This window comes from Colias eurytheme, chromosome 7 (genome assembly GCF_061535395.1).
Source record: "Colias eurytheme isolate Ceu_HAF_F1 chromosome 7, ilColEury1 Martin Lab GWU primary, whole genome shotgun sequence".
Classification (NCBI taxonomy): Eukaryota; Metazoa; Arthropoda; class Insecta; order Lepidoptera; family Pieridae; genus Colias; species Colias eurytheme.
In genome coordinates, this window is record NC_142986.1 from 10,919,767 (window position 1) to 10,936,774 (window position 17,008).

General features: G+C 33.4%; 3 protein-coding genes across 3 annotated transcripts; all 3 read left to right on the plus strand.

Annotated features, from left to right (window-relative positions):
- Positions 1 to 265: 265 nt before the first annotated feature.
- Positions 266 to 3,666, plus strand: LOC149907334 (uncharacterized). The gene is made up of 3 exons (XM_090103782.1): positions 266 to 372; positions 1,070 to 1,279; positions 3,166 to 3,666. The coding sequence occupies exons 1-3, from the start codon at positions 292 to 294 to the stop codon at positions 3,436 to 3,438; spliced, it is 564 nt and encodes a 187-aa protein (XP_089959908.1). The 5' UTR covers positions 266 to 291; the 3' UTR covers positions 3,439 to 3,666.
- A 4,230-nt stretch (positions 3,667 to 7,896) lies between these two features.
- Positions 7,897 to 9,496, plus strand: LOC149907335 (uncharacterized). The gene is made up of 2 exons (XM_090103697.1): positions 7,897 to 7,951; positions 9,223 to 9,496. The coding sequence occupies exons 1-2, from the start codon at positions 7,940 to 7,942 to the stop codon at positions 9,421 to 9,423; spliced, it is 213 nt and encodes a 70-aa protein (XP_089959823.1). The 5' UTR covers positions 7,897 to 7,939; the 3' UTR covers positions 9,424 to 9,496.
- Positions 9,497 to 15,019: 5,523 nt separating this feature from the next.
- On the plus strand, positions 15,020 to 16,333 carry LOC149907336 (uncharacterized). The gene is made up of 2 exons (XM_090103783.1): positions 15,020 to 15,107; positions 15,365 to 16,333. The coding sequence occupies exons 1-2, from the start codon at positions 15,096 to 15,098 to the stop codon at positions 16,238 to 16,240; spliced, it is 888 nt and encodes a 295-aa protein (XP_089959909.1). The 5' UTR covers positions 15,020 to 15,095; the 3' UTR covers positions 16,241 to 16,333.
- Positions 16,334 to 17,008: the final 675 nt, after the last annotated feature.

The following is a 17,008-nucleotide window of genomic DNA, read 5'->3' on the forward strand; positions in this document are numbered from 1 at the left end:
TCATTGTAATCGGTTCAGTAGTTTTTACGTGAAAGAGTAACAAACATCCATACATCCATACATCTATACATCCTTACAAACTTTCGCCTTTATAATATGTAGTTATAAACTATTTTTCGAAAGTCGGTTAAAATTACAATATATCAATCTTATAAAGGATAGGTCGTCCACCCAAGGGTTTGGCCCAACGGCTCTAGCCGAAATATTCATGTTCTGAATTATATAACTCATATAGGATCCTGTTCGGTATTTATGGCCTATAAATAATGTCCTGTGCTATCTATATATACGATGAGAACGATTTCGTCATCTCATTGCTCGTGCTCGGCTCTCAGTGATAGTATCTGTAAAATTAGCAACATGAAATACTTGGTAAGTTGCTCATATAATGTGCTAGGATACATTTTATTGAATGTTATAAAAGTTGGAATCATTTTAATTTAATGTGTAACGATTTTTTGCTAAATCCATTTTTATTAAATAATTCAAATCTTAAGTAGTTAACTTTTAACATTAATGTTGAAATTCGAAGAATTCTGCAAGAAGATAAGGCTCTTAAAATGAGAGAAAAAACATTCTATAGATTTAATAAGATTTTTTAAATTATAGTTAAATTTCGATGTTTTATTAATCATTTATTTCAATTTACGATTCTTAAATCGTAAGCGATATCATTGCAAACTTTACGCAAATAGTTTTAGCTCTGTAATTATAACAAGGGAATTAAATAAAATTAATTAAGTTAAATTAAGTTTAATAAAATACTTAAGTGTTAATTAAACTACATATTATCACTCGTGTGTACAATATAATTTACTGTAATTTACCGTTGTGTATAACAACAGACCATGTAGCTTAATACATGTTAAATAATTTCAACAACAGATTTCAAGAACACAGCAATACAATTTTCACTTTCGCCGTAACCAAGACCGTAAAATCATTCCTCTTCATAATACAATAACTTGAAGTGTACACTGTATACTTGGACAGTATACACACTTTACCTCTTTAAACATACTCATATATATGTAAATGCATACCAACTAAAAACTAACCCATTTTCCAGATCATCCTAGCCGTCATCAGCGCCGCTGTCGCCGGGCCGGTGCGTCCCAAGCGCAGCTTCAACCACTACGAGCCGAACCTCCTCCACTCCTCCTCCCTGCAGTCCAACTCGCTGCAGCAGACCCAGTACCAATCCACCTCTCTGCAGCAACACGCCTACCAACCCTACCAGGCGCAGTACGTGAGCCAACCCAGCTACAATGTGCAATCGGTAAGACATTTTGATTGAAAATTAACTTTATTCAATAATAATATTAGCAGCATGATTATAACATTGAAAATGTGAAGATATGAGTTACATATTATATTGTTGTAAAAAGAAGAGCTAGGAACGTTAGTTACGATTAAAAAAAAATAGGCAATCTAGCCCTGAATCGAGAACGTAGAAAATAGAAACATCAAATTATATAAAAGATGTAATTTGTACTTACAATCAGTTACAAATATGTACTTCTTTTCTATATTGTATATCGTTTCTTCAACACCATATTTATAAAACTTTTGGTTCATATAAAAAAATCACAGTTTCTAATTGAAAAGCATTTTATTCTTGAAAATAACGTATTCACCATGACTTCCAATCTTATCTTAGGTATATTACAATTTTATGAGCCAATACTATTTTGTTGTTGACTTAGTGTTACTTGAATGTCCAGTTTTAAAGACATAATTTTCATAATTTGCATTAATTAAATAAAACCGGTCAGGAGCGAGTCGGTCAACTAACTATGCTCCGTACAAGCGCTATTTATTATATTTTCTTATTTATTATTAGTATTTCGGTTTTCCATACCAATTATTTAATTGGAATACAATTATAAAAACCGAAATAGTCAGTTATGTGTGAAAATGAAGATGAATTTACATAATATGTAATTGTGACAGAATCCATATTTAAGCGTAATAAGCGAGTAATTATTTTCTTTGTATGTTATGGACTATGGTATACGAAGAAAATAATTATTCGCAGTTTAAGATAAAGTTTTAATTTATATGAAAGTCATGTTACAAGATTTATAAAAAAACAATTGTATCTTATATTATGTTTTTGATAGCTATCAATTGGTAAAACATTCTTAAGGGTTCTTTACATTTGAATTACGGAACCCTAAAAACATACAAATGAGTAGAAAAACCCAGTAATATTCAATCCTCGTACACGTCCACATTTACCAGCGGCCGGTTAATTATTTATTTTGAAATATATTATCATTATTTTAAGATTTTATGATTACGTTTCCAAAACATGTTTAATTTTTTTAACAATTCGAAAATAAACTTTTTTTTATACATTATAAGTATTACTATTTCTATCGTAGTAAACATAATTTACGCTAGTTTGTATTCACGATGATATTTTAAACCACCATAAAGAAATTAATTAAATTGTAGAGCCAGCTTGTTCTGCCTTAAAATCGGATACTTGCTTAGGTAAATCAGATCCCAACGAAAGTGTTTTGCAGACCTTTTGAAAGAAGGATTCATGAAGGCTACTTTTATTTCGGATTGTAGATTTTGTTTAAAAAAAATAACTTGAATTAATTATAGGTATAAGTGGAATTCAATAATTACAATCTTCATTTATATTTTGCATCTAAAAATAAATTTAAATGCAGCAAAGAATGCCGACTAATATCCGCTTATCATAAAAGCCACATTTTTTCAATGTCGGTAATTTCCGATGCCTTATATAGATATTTTAATTTGGATTATTCAGTCACTGATTGTTATTTGTATAGGTACTTTATTTTTAAAAGAGGAATTACATGAATTTCTTGTCAGTACTTCTATGTTAATTAAATCTTCAGAACCACAACCTGTCATAGGATTCAATTTTTTTTTAAATTTTCAGTACAAGTACTATAGTAGCTACCTACTCCATAACTTATCAACGCCTGATGAAATTTGAATACTTAGTTCATTTTTTGTCCCATTATCATGATTATGGCTTGGAATTTTATACCCAGAAGATAATTAAGCTTATTTTCTCGTTTTAGATAAATATTATTCTGACATCATACGTTAACATATTTGACAACATATAACACCTAAATTTGTTAATTATGATTGACTACAACATTAGTTCTCTCCTTCCAGTGGCAACCACAACAGACCTACGTGAGCCAGCCAGCCGTATACACCGTCCCTCAGCAATACACCGTCCAGCAGCCAATCTACGAGCAGCCCATCAGAACCGTGCAGAACATCCAGCCGGTGTACTCCACCGTCCAGGAGTACAGGCCCGTCCAGCAGTACAGACAGATCCAGGAGTACAGGCCCATCCAGCAGTACCAGACGGTGCAACCAATCCAGTCCTACTCAGTTCCTTCTTACAACAACAACGCCTGGTCCAGCGACCCTTGGTGCTAATTTATTAAATGAACTAACTTCTATTCGTATGTAATGTTTTGTCCTATTTTTCCTTGCGTTATTTGGGAAAGATAGTGACAAAACAATAACCACGGATTCAAGTTTATTAACCTTTAATGTTTAAGTAAATCATTCGCAATTTAGTACTCCAAAATACTCAATGAATAAGATAAGCAATTTACGGGTTGTAAAACTTAACGAAGACTTACAAATAAATAGACATTATTATATCTGTGTTTTATTTTTATTCAAATCCTTTTAAATGCTAAGGCAGCTAAGGTGTGAATATTACATTACATTTAGGTATATTATAATTTTTTTTGTTTCTTGGTCAATAATTTATATGTATATCATATTACATCATTGCTTTTGCACATTATGTTGGGTATGTAATATTCTCAAGTTCCCTCAACTTAAAATATGAGTAAGGACCCTATATATAAAAGTAACTAGCTTCACGCCGATATAACTGGTAACAAATAGATACATTTATATTTTAATAATATTTATTTTTGGGCATAACTTTATCCATATCTGATCTATAATAATAAGGGTTTTAGACTTTAGAGTAAAAGCACACTTCCGTTCAAGATTAGTAAAGTAGAATATGAAATTAATTAATTAAATCAAATGATATGTTAAGGAAAAAAACAACGCAAAAATGACAAAAGATCGATTGAAATATCTTAGAGATACATATTATATAACAATATTTAAGATCCTGTTCTAAAACTCCTTACACGGCAACATTTAATGACCCAAAATAACTGAAATAATATTATAATATTGCTAGAAAAGTAGGTAGGTATCCAAACAGATTATTTCCCAGAAAAATATAATATACGGATACAACTACATCATTGCCAGATATTGCTACTAATCGAGCTGCTTATTCATTCTTACTGGAAAAACACGAAGCAAAATTTATAATATTCGCGTAAAATCGTAAGTGGAAAGTTCTCGTGATATTAAACTGTAGTAGGCATATACTAATTCGATGGGAGAACTTGATCCATGCTTCAATATACCAAAGGTCGGATTAGGGCTCACATATTCATAATGATTTTTCAGAAAGTTTTAAGCTTATTACATTTCACATTATTACAACATGTATCTAATATGATATTGAATGTCCAATTTGTATTATTTTGCATTCATTTGGACGGAATTTACCTGATAGAGCTTATACTTAGGCTCTATCTTTGCCAAAAGTTTCGGATTTAAAATAAATAAATTACTGTAACTATTTTCAGTTTTTACTAAAAGAGTCTCTCTCATTTTTAAATTTGGTTGTCACCTTTATCATCTCTGGATATAATGTTCATTGTTCATCCTTAGTTTATTGAACCTATCGGTTCAAGAAATCGTTTAAGCAAAATATTCCCAATACTGCGCTACAACTCAAGGTCTTCAAGATATTTATATATACATGTTTAAATTCTTATATAAAAGAATTTACTGAAGTTTATTTATGAAAAAATACGATTACTAATTTCCTAAATAAGTAGTTTCGCTCAATTTTTAAAATATAAACTCAGATGAAATGGATAAGGATTTTATGTGGAATTGGTGTCTTCTTTTTAATTTTCTAGGATTTTCAAAATTTATGACTTTACAGATCATTTGTTTCTTTTCAGAATTCTACCTATTTGGCTATGGCTTTTCCGCTCACGATTTTCCAGTAAGTATTGCAAAAATGGCCAAGAGCAGTTTTTTTGACAATTTCCCTTATTCGACTTATTAAACGAAGAAAATATTATGTAGAGATAAAATAATCTGGAAAAAATGTACCACCAAGGTTTTATGTCGGATAGACCATATTTTATTGTTACCTATATGCTACAGGCAGTAGGTATATCACCACGCTACGTACAATAGGAGCACAAGATCTATGAAAAGCTATATAAAAATGAGTATAAATTATCTTTTTTAGTAGAAGAAGTTCTGTGGGTCGGCTAGTGGTATTTAATCAAATTATTTATTTAATATCTAACTATTAATTTGTCACCTATCAATATATTATGTATTGTTGTTGTCTCAAGCATCATATTAATTCATTTATCATCACTAAAGATATTCAATGAAACATCGTTAATCGTAGCTGAGTATTGATGGTATAAGCATTAAATAATCTTGGTAATCATTTCACTGATCTTGTGATGTTTTCGGAATCTTATATCTATATCCAATATTTCTAATATATTATATTATAAATGCGAAAGTTTGTAAGGATGTATGGATGTATGGATGTTTGTTACTCTTTCACGTAAAAACTACCGAACCGATTACAATGAAATGTAGCACACATATAGAGGGTAACTTGGATTAACACATAGGATAGTTTTTATCCCGGAAATCCCACGGGAACGGGAACTATGCGGGTTTTCCTTTGCAAACGCGGGCGAAGCCGCGGGCGGAAATCTAGTATGTAATATATGTAGCTTCATCAGCGAAAATTAATAAGATTACTATTTGTTTAAATAATACCACCTCTTGTACAGCCAGACAATATACATAATCATCTATCTATACTATAAAAATGAATCACAAAATATTTTGGAAAGCGCATAACTCGAGAACGGTTGAACCGATTTCGTTAATTAATTTTTTAAATGTATTCCTTGATGTACGAGGATGGTTCTTATGGAGAGAAAACGTAGACATGTACTACGGGGAAGCCGAGGCGGACCGCTTGTAGGATATAAATGTAAAATATTAAACCAATACGTTGTATGCTGAGGTTGTATGAGTATTCTAAATAAAAAAAAGAGCTCTATATTTTACGAAAACAATATACAACAATCATTTCGTACATTTGTACGAAACGTATACCTATTTGTACTAGCTTGTTGAACAGAATACTTTTACTGTTAATAAACAGACCCCTAGTTTAAATGGTTTGCGTGAGAGGAAAAGTATGGTGGAGCTAGTTGGCTCTGGCCTCTGTAATATTACAATTAAATCTGCAATAATGTTTGGTGTTTTTGTATTATTGACACAGTAGAGAACGATTCGACACGAATCTAACTTGCCCTTTATAAAGCCTTTTATCCCTCAAAAATTCATATTGGATTTCCGAACAAAAAAATATGAAACCTGCTTTCTCTAAAAATCCATTGCATGTACATTCGCGGAAACAACACGAATAATTGAACGATAATTGAAGTTCTTTGCTAAATTAATCTCACAGCTTAAACATAAACACGTATACGATTTAAAGATTATCATTAATAAAGCGTTGAAGTTAAGCTCAATCAATCAATAACTACCATTATAAGCAATAAGCAGGCTTGTTTTACGGCGCGGCTTGATTGCAGTCATCGCTACAATTATTAACGCATTAAACTTTATTGTTTGTCCTCATAAAAAGGCTGTGAACCTTATCAGCCTTCAGATCCGTGAACATATTGGTTAACTATTTTAATATATACCTAGATGTAGTCGTAGAGACAGATCAAATAATACTAATTGGGTACCTGCGAAGGTGTGGTGTTTAGATGTAGGTAGGCTTAGGTAACTTTTTAAGATGAAAAACAAATTGTTTACCCAAAAATAACCAAGATGGAGGAAAAATTTGTATTGGATTGAGGGTTGAGGAAGATGTAGTAGGAACAAAAAATATTTCATTGGTTCACAACTGTAATCGAAATATGCATTTGATATCAATCTCTATCTGCTAAATAGAGTATGTAGTGGTATGTAACACTAGTGTTTAAACTGTAAACTATAAAGTGCTATAACCCACATACTGGTGTACATTATTTGAATGTGTATTGCTTATTTAGCGACATCTACATTAGGGATGTGATTTGAATATTTCAAAACCAATTTAATATTATAATTTATATTTATAAACAAGTGAATTAGAACTCCTTGATTTACGTAAATATTATAATTTATTATAAGAATGCAGAAACAACAATAAACGATGTCCGACCTCCACTGTTCACAACAAACCATATTAAATCTTACAAAATAGACTAATCTGCAATATATTAAACCGATGACCCAGCAAACCCACGCAAAACCATAAAACTGGACAAAATATTTCCCAAACGAAATACATTTCTGCTTTAGTACTGATTCATATTAACAGTCCGAAGCAAACCATCGATGTATGTAAAACAAGTGTTTTGAATAGCAGATAAGGGGTATCCATTAGCGGTAGTATAGGAATACCCGTGGCATTGTTCGTATTATTAATTCTAAATTACAATATTGCTACTTAATTCTTGCAAAAGACCGAACTCAAAATTAGAAATGTTACTATCGCTTTGAGAAATAAAGTCTTCTAACATTTTTGTGCCAAAGTCTAAAATCTCTGCGATATAAAATCTTTCAAAATTACCTTTTCAATATTAACAAACAAACACTTCCACCTTTATTTATATACAAAAGGATGAAGTATCGAGCGTAGTCACGTGGGGAAGATGCCTTATTGAATGCAGTATATAAGCCTGAAGATGCGTCTGAGCGTCAAACACAACCAACACCTGCCACGATGAGATTCCTCGTAAGTTACTTCATTAATTATTACTCAATTTAATACATATAAGAATAGATTAAAGGAATTCTGAATCTGAATACTTCAATGGTAATTTTTATTGTAACATTTGCGTATGTCATTTTAAAGGCATTGCCAATCGATACAATATATCAGTCCTGCCGTCATGTCACCTCCTTAAATATATATTACTAGAAATACATCATATCTTGGTGGTTTTTAGAGGGACAATTGTTTATATGGATGGGTGTTATGTGGTGGGATCGGTAATAGAATAAAAGGACCTGCCTTTTGTAATAAAATACAAAAAAAATTGTATCTTTCAACCCCAATTGTGTGTAAGATGGTACTTTAATGGCGCTTGCTTGACCTAATTAGTACTAAAATTTTTCTTATAAAAATATGTTCCTCCTAGCCACTGGTATATTTCCTAATTCCAAATAGTACTATCTAAATCCCTTCACATAAACTATCATAATTCGTAAGCAGACATTAAACTTTGACACAGTTGTATCTATCATCGCCAATGCAGGTGAATTGCTAAAGTTCAAAGGATTTTCCGCAAATTAAGTGTGAACGTGGGAATTAACTTATAGATTAATTAATTTTATAATTAGTTATTGAAAGTGTCCTTATTTTCAAAATTATTTACCAAACAGGTGGAAAAGGGTAAGAGCATGATAAAAAGATACTTTATGCCAAAGCAAAGCAAGCTTTTCAAGCTGGCATATGTAAATGAAGTTTTACTTATTTACCTTTAAAAATTGTAAAAGGTCTATGATACTTAACATCTTGACACTTTCAGCGTATTTTGAGCTATTAATTTACTTTTATATTCTTTATATCCGAACTTAAAAATCAATTTCGTTGACTAAGTTGTGATGACCACCTTAAGATGTTTTTTCTTATATTATATAAATTATATGGGGAAGGAACTGATATCTTTAATACAGGTTACCTACTCGGTAATCTAGCAAAGATGCCAGTCTCGAACCGTTGATTGATATATACCTATCATTATACAGTTACCACAAAAACAAATGTATTTAGCTCTAAGGTTAGGTTAAGTTAAGACTGAATAAACGAATTTGAATTTGATTTGAGCTATCTGAATTACTTCAACATTGTTTCACTTAAATATAACTATGTGCGTAATCTGTATTGGGTCCTTCTCAATAAATAGGGGCCTAAACAATTCATGATTATACTATGGCTCTACTATATGGACTATGCTATACTCTGGCTCCTTACACAATTCTCATAACCAAATCATTTTCCAGTTGTGCCTCGCGTTCCTCGCTCTGGTGTGCGCAGCGTCCGCCAGCCACGGCTGGTCGTCCGGCTGGTCGGGCCCCGTGGTGTACTCGGCGCCGCTCGTGTACACGCGCCGCTACTCAAGCTACCCAGCTTACAGCTACGGCGGGTGGCACGGCGGCTGGAGCGGATATAACGGATGGTCCGGCAACCGGGGATGGTGGTGATAACGGAAATTTATAAAGAATTCTTGATGCAAAATTTTGTGATGTTTTACAGTATTAAATGGTTTTCAGTTTATTTCGTCTTTTTATTAGTGATGTGTGAAATTTTGGTGTTAGTCCCGGAAAATTGAAATTGCGTCTTCGCAAATAAATAAACTGGTATACCTAATAGTAGAACTTTATAGTAGAACGTGCAAACAACACCTAATGCCAAGAAATTCTCATTGCCCATTGCACATTTACGGAGAAAATGTATTTACCAGCTTTTGAGAGGAGGTGGGATAAAGAAAGGATTGACAAAAAAATAATAATTGAACGACTGTGAAAGGTGTAGAAATAGGAAAGGAAATAATCGTACCTATAATGTCCTTATAAATTATAAAGTATTGGTCGTATTCCCAAAGTTTTTATTAAACAAAACACTGTAGCAATAGTTATCAACATGTGTGTATCAGATTGTTAACGTAATTAATCCTCTCATTACTCAACAACATTGAAATAGGTACCTATACGAAAATTATCATAATAGTTATTAAGCAGCATTTATGCACGCATTTGCTCGATTGACATATAATTAAACTTAAGCGTTAAACAATTGCTTGAGGCTGCGAGTTGCATCTTTAGCTTCGACATTTAGTAATCAGAGGAAGGACTACAGCTATCTACATTTCGTGAAACGTTATTAATATTCTGTATGCTAACTATATACATGTTAATTTGAAATCAATGCAACTAAAAATGCAATGTTTACAAAACTGTGACATAATGTTACGTTATTCTCAAAGCTTCAATGATGCGACTTGCGAGCACTCATAATTATTTTGATATCTCCATTGGTTCTACTTAGATCGTTATGGGTTTTGTAACTGTTATTTGAAAACCAACACATTTTTTTAATTACAATATATATTATAAACTCTTGATACAATTTTTTTAGTCTATAATACGATGTTCAGAAAGTTATATTTACAAGACAAAAACGAGCAGAGAACATGAATACTTTAATTAAATGCTTTTCATACCTTCTTAAGCTTCATTCCTTCAAAACGTATCACAGTAAAAAAAATACTCCGCCGTAGTCAGGCTATAATGTTAGTAAAGACATGGGTTAAGATAACACAAGTAAACATTTAACTTTTAATTTGGAATGTACTTATAAAGCAAATAAAACAGCTTACTTGATAAACTTTTCAACGTATTATCGTGTCGTATCCAGATTCGAAAATGTAGAGCTGTATCTATTTTCATAAATTTTATACATAAAGAAAACAAACAAGAATACGTAAAAAATTGCAAATTTTCTATTCTATAGGTACAGGCTACAGCCTAACACAAGCCATAAAGAATACATAAAGAATACATAGACCTTTAAAGTATGCGTGGCTCGACTCGTTTTGATCGATTTTGTTATGTAATTATAGTTATATGACATTCATTAAAACTCGACCACTATAACCGCTTTATGTGAACTAGCCTTAACATTTATATTAGGGATGTAACGATACCGATACCGATACCGATATATCGGCCGATATATCGGCAAGCCGATATATCGGTATCGCCGATAATAAATCAACCGATACCGATATTTTTTTATTAAATTCTTTCTTTTCTCTTATGTTTTTGCATTGTATTCATTCATATTGTTTTATTTCTGTTTCTGTAATAGTGTTAAGGAAGAGCGGAACCTCCTGACCAAGCATTTTATTTGCTTACTAGGAGTGTTCCAATCACAAATTGGTTTATGTAAAGGAAAGAAATAAATAATTTTGAATTTTTTTAATTTTTAACGTGATAACGTTTTTAAAATCGTTTTAGTCGGGTGACATGTTCATAAACTTGTGTCACACCAAAACCTCACGAGCGCGATCGCAGGTATAACGAGAGAGAGACGGACCGATCTCCCGTTTCATCTCGAGCGCTGCCACTGCATTATGTTATCACGTAAACATCTCGATCGTAAACCTACTTTACAAACAACCAATTTTTTTGATATCAAATAATTCAAAAATCCGCGCCCAATGAACGATGCGGGAGGCCGCCCGCGCGTGCGCACTTTGTTTTCTGAAAAAACTCTACCAATATACATAGTAAACTTTTATTAGGTAGGTGATTGTATGACTACTGATTGTATGTGTATTACTTAAAGTTTAACTGACTTCGTAAAATAATAATACTAAAATAAATGGTTTTGTTGTTTTTTGATTTGGCATGTTAAGCTATTGCATAGCTTCTATCGCGGGCCTTGAGCGTGGGGACTGAATCCAGAAATTCCGTAACGAAAAACCTCACGCTCCCCACTCCGACGGGCTCGGAGGTTTGGCTTGAAGGCATGCTATGCAATAGCTTTACCGCGGCAGTCTCCGAGTGCCACACGTCTTTTTTATTTAAAAGAATACGATTAACAGTTGTCTCTGTTAAATGTTGGTAACTTTTTATGCATAATTTACTATTTATTTTTCTACCAAGCCATCGATATCGGTATCGGTATCGGTATCGCCGATACATTACTACAAATATCGGTATCGGTATCGTATCGGCAAAATCATGTATCGTTACATCCCTAATTTATATGCGAACGTTTCGTAAGATGCACTATGATTCATTGACTATAGCTAGGTGTTTAATATATTATTGATACTTTATAGTGCATTAAATCATGGAAATGTTTTGTAAAACTAACTGCAGTGTCTCGCCATTCCTTTTTTCGGGGAGATATTTATATTGAGGTTTTTTGTTAATAAAGAGCCTGTATACATAAGTCGTTAATATTTCAGTTTAATATAAACAATGAATTATTTTAAATACTTAGTATATCAAAATTCCTTTTTATTCATGTCTAACATTACCTTATCTTCGTATTTGAGTACATCTTTTACATTAATCAAATCCGTCGCACGACTAAATCGAATATCAATGAATCTAAGCTCTAATCTCAAAATATACCCAATATAAAATAAGTAGAAAATAACAAATTAAAAATAAAGTATATTATGCTTATATTGAATGCAGCAGATATCTCTTACCCGATCGCTTTTAATCGCAGATGTTTACAATTTGGAAATGAAGGCATGGTTCAAGGCTAAACGAAGGTTAATTGTTGGATTATACATTATTTATAATATAGAAAACATATAACTTTTCATAAATTATGCATTATTATTTTAGTTAAAATTTAATATCACGACGTGATTTGACTCTGTTTGATACGTATAAACAAAATAATGAGTGGGAAAAAGCTACAAGTTTTATTATGCACCTACTGTTTTTATAAATAACAATTAAACAATTAACTATAAATAAAATCATACTTCTTCTTAGTCGTGCACTCTTGACAGAGTGGTCGTGGTTATGGTGATGGTGCTCTATTCCTGCTTGATGTGGTCACTTCTTTGTTCGCTCCCTGTCCAACAATACGTCTCCATTTCTGACGATCGGTAGCATTACGAGCACATTCTACAAGGCTGGACTGGGTCGTTTTACCGATAAGGTCGGTCCAACGTGTAGGTGAGCGGCCCCGTGATCTTTTGCCCTCAATTTGTCCCTGCACCACAAGCCTCTCCAAGGAATCCTCATTTCTCCTCCTTCAAAATCATACAATTGCACTTTATTAAATTATTTTAGAAATGTATCGCAAATTATTAAAAAGGTTAAAAACAATTTTATAAAGCGTTATGCATATTTATCCAAGAAAATTGAAATAATTATCATAAAATATAATTTAAATGTTATTTTAACACTTTTTTTGTAAATACATTATACTTTTCATGTTTTAGTGATTGTATAATGTACTCTATAATTAGAATAAAGCTATATAGCGTTCAACTTTATTAAAATTATTGACAGTCAAATTAAGAAAGAATAAATAAAAGAGACACCGAAAACTGTATTAATAAAAATAATCGCGATGAAAAAAAACTACTACACCGATTTTCATCTAACAATGGATAGCGTACTTGTGTGTGAAGTTTTAGTATCTGTATTAAGTGTTGAGTTTTAGTTAATGCGAACAAAGGCGTAGGTCGAAATCTAGTCTATGAAAAACCGAATGCGACCGCAGCGGATGCCGGCTTTGCTTGTCAACAAAGCTGACCTTGCGCGTCGAGCACATTTACCGACACAATATTTCTCCTATTTGAGTTTTGACCAATACTCGTCAAATAACATAAACTTTAGTAAATATTGCCAGTATTTGTTGCATTGTAACTATCTTAGTATCTAGAAATCATATATGTACCTACAACAAGACATTTGTAATTGATAAAACTAATTATTCAAATGGTAGAATTTAGGAAGGAAAAAAGACTTTATTTTATTTTTATGTCTAGTAAATGGTACCTAATGCTTTATGCAATCGTAAATAAATATAATAAAAAATGCTACTATTAAAAAATTACGGTTTATACTTATCTTACGGATGTTGAACGTAGGTACTATCTCTATAATACTAGGATAACTGAAACTACCCCATTCTCAAACTATATTATTTTCTATGTCAAACTAATGCCTAATGATGGTTATATAAAAAAATAAAAAAAAAGCTATGGAAACAAAGGAGCTAATACCTATCTAATTAATATTCTTGAACATAAACTTTCTATATTAATATCAACTGTATATTTGAATAGCTGACGCATGATCACTGAAAATACTTATTTATCATAAACTAGCGGTCCGTCCCGGCTTCGCCCGTGGTACATATTTCGCAATAAAAAGTAGCCTATGTCCTTTCTCTGGTATCAAAATATCTCCATACCAAATTTCATGCAAATTGGTTCAGTAGTTTAGGCGTGATTGAGTAATAGACAGACAGACAGAGTTACTTTCGCATTTATAATATTAGTATGGACTAGCGGTCCGCCCCGGCTTCGCCCGTGGTACATATTTCGCAATAAAAAGTAGCCTGTGTCCTTTCTCTGGTATCAAAATATCTCCATACCAAATTTCATGCAAATTGGTTCAGTAGTTTAGGCGTGATTGAGTAATAGACAGACAGACAGAGTTACTTTCGCATTTATAATATTAGTATGGATTATTTTTTCAGCAGCGTCGTCGCACTTACACTCTATGTTTCAGTAGTTTCACTTATCGGTTGTTTTGGAAGAATTAACTAATACGATTAGGAGAAATGAGATGGATTATTATTGTTAACTACGGCATGGACCAAAAATAGTTAGTCCACCAAAAGGTCCATGACTACGGTCTTTCGTAAAGGGATGTAAAGCTCTTTAACATCCACCTGGTTGAACATTTATTATTATTTACTTATTGATGATTATAGAAATAATAGCAGTTTAATTTTTTTTATTCGGTACTTTAATAAAAAAAGAACTAAGACATATTTTGGATTACAAGAAATAAGACCATAGGCTTATTACTGTTATTTAATTGGACTCTTTCAAAACGAATTGAATATGCAAATATTTATCGCTTGCAGAGAATTTTGATTCAAAGAATCTAGCCGCTAAGAATTATAATATTTTAATTTTTTTTCGGCAAAACCATACAAAAATCATGGTAACGATTAATTAAATCATATTAGAGGTCTATTTTGAAATGAAAAATAAATTAAAGACGATGCCCAGTAAGGACGCGATGTCACAACGCCTGACTATATATGGGTAACCGTTTCGGTGACATATCATTAACTGACTGTCATCGTCTCACTAAGCACCATGAAAACCTTTGTAAGTATTCAACTAAAATAGCTTAGTTTCATACAATACCTATCTTCTTATCAATTTATAAAAGTTGTGCATTGTAAATGTGAATTTGTTTTTGAATCCAAGTGCAAAAGTTCGTAGCATATATCTAATAGGTATATCATATACCCACTTGCATATTGTAATAAAAGTATAATATAACAACAGTCTGGACAAAAGACTCATCTCTTATTGAATTAGAATATGAAACAATGTCTAACAATATCTATAACTTGTTCCAGGTGATTGTATTGGCTCTGGTCGCAAGCGCGTTGTCCGGCAACGTCCGGCAGAAGCGCGGCTACCTGAGCGGCCTGCACTCCGCCAACGGGCTCTACAGCAGCTCCAGCGGCTACAGCTACTCCGCTCCCCCCTCCAGCTACTCGGCCCCTGCAGTTGGCTTGGCTTCCTCTGTAAGCTTTGCCCCAGCTGTCAACCACATTGCTCCAGTATCCAGCTACATTGCCCCCTCGGTCGGATATTCCTCACACTCAGTAGGCTACGCTTCCCCCGCAGTAAGCTATGCCGCCCCGTCCGTGAGCTACTCCCCATCATTGAGCTACGCCGCTCCCTCTTTCGGCTATTCTGCCCCTGCTAGATACGCATCATCCTCTTTGGGCTATGCTCCATCTATCGGCTATGCCGCACCTTCATTGGGCTACTCCTCCTCCTCCTTCGGTTACGCCACCCCTCTGAACTACGCTTCCCCGTCAGTCAGTTACTCCGCACCTCTGTCCAGTTATGCTGCTCCATCAGTAGGCTATGCCTCATCTGCTAGCTACGCCCCATCAGTAAGCTACGCACCGTCAGTAGGATACGCGCCATCAATCAGCTACGGCGCCCCCTCAGTCAGCTACGCCGCCCCCGCAGTCAGCTACGCCGCTCCAGTAGCCAGCTACTCCGCCCCGGCTTCCCGCGTCGTCACCGTCAACAAACTCGTCAACGTGAAGAAGGTCGTCAGCGTACCCCAGGTCGTGAACGTACCTAAAGTGGTGTCAGTCCCTCAAGTGGTGCAAGTGAACAAGGTGGTGCCGGTCTCCGGCTGCTCCGGCTGCAGAGCTGCCCACTACGGCGCCAGCTACGGCAACACCTACGCTCCCAGCTACAGCAAATGGTAGAGACAACCTGTGAATGTTCTAGTCAAATTTTCTTGTGATTTTTAGTTTTACTTCTGTTATGTTTATATGAATAAAACTGTTTATTTTTTTTAATTACTTATTTTTCATTGACATCCTTATATCCCCTTTATGCATAATTTGTACTTCATAACATAATTCACATCTAATGAATAGAGCATCCGTTTTAGAAACACATAAAAAAGTATGCAATTACGTAATTTAGTATCTATAAAGAAGTAATGTGAAATATTTGTAAATATTAACCCAATATTAACCAATGTCAATATCCAAATCAATGGCCATGAATAGATTAACTCGCGGACAAACCAGTTTGCCCATCGCCATTCATCAACTGCAGGCTGCGTTCACAACGAGCAATATAAACGTTCAAATTAAACATTAATATTTTAATGATACTTCTAATAATAACTCGATCAAAGTAAATTTTAGTCAGAAACTAACATCTGCTTTAATTCATTTAATTCAATACAATAATTAACATACCACAGCATTTGGTATTGAATTATTGATATTTAACATTTTTTTAAATCGGTCTAGTTCGGCTAAGGCCGCATTACATTATGTGGTGTTGTTTTAATATCTAATTTGAAGCAGAAACTGTATTTTAAAATTCAAGAAAACATCCTGATTTTGTTTTGGTGCTGGCCATTCTATTACAAGTCGCGGTTATAAAATCATTCTGAAGAAAAAACTTTCGCTGCAGCCGCTTCCAAATATTTTCCACTCACAAAACTATGCTTTTACTAC

Bases quoted from the DNA above. Each gene is read 5' to 3' on its own strand.
- LOC149907334 (XM_090103782.1), top strand. From the start codon at position 292: ATGAGAACGATTTCGTCATCTCATTGCTCGTGCTCGGCTCTCAGTGAT. The intron at 373-1,069 runs GTAAGTTGCTCA...CCCATTTTCCAG, and splicing joins TTAGCAACATGAAATACTTG to ATCATCCTAGCCGTCATCAG. The intron at 1,280-3,165 runs GTAAGACATTTT...CTCTCCTTCCAG, and splicing joins CCAGCTACAATGTGCAATCG to TGGCAACCACAACAGACCTA.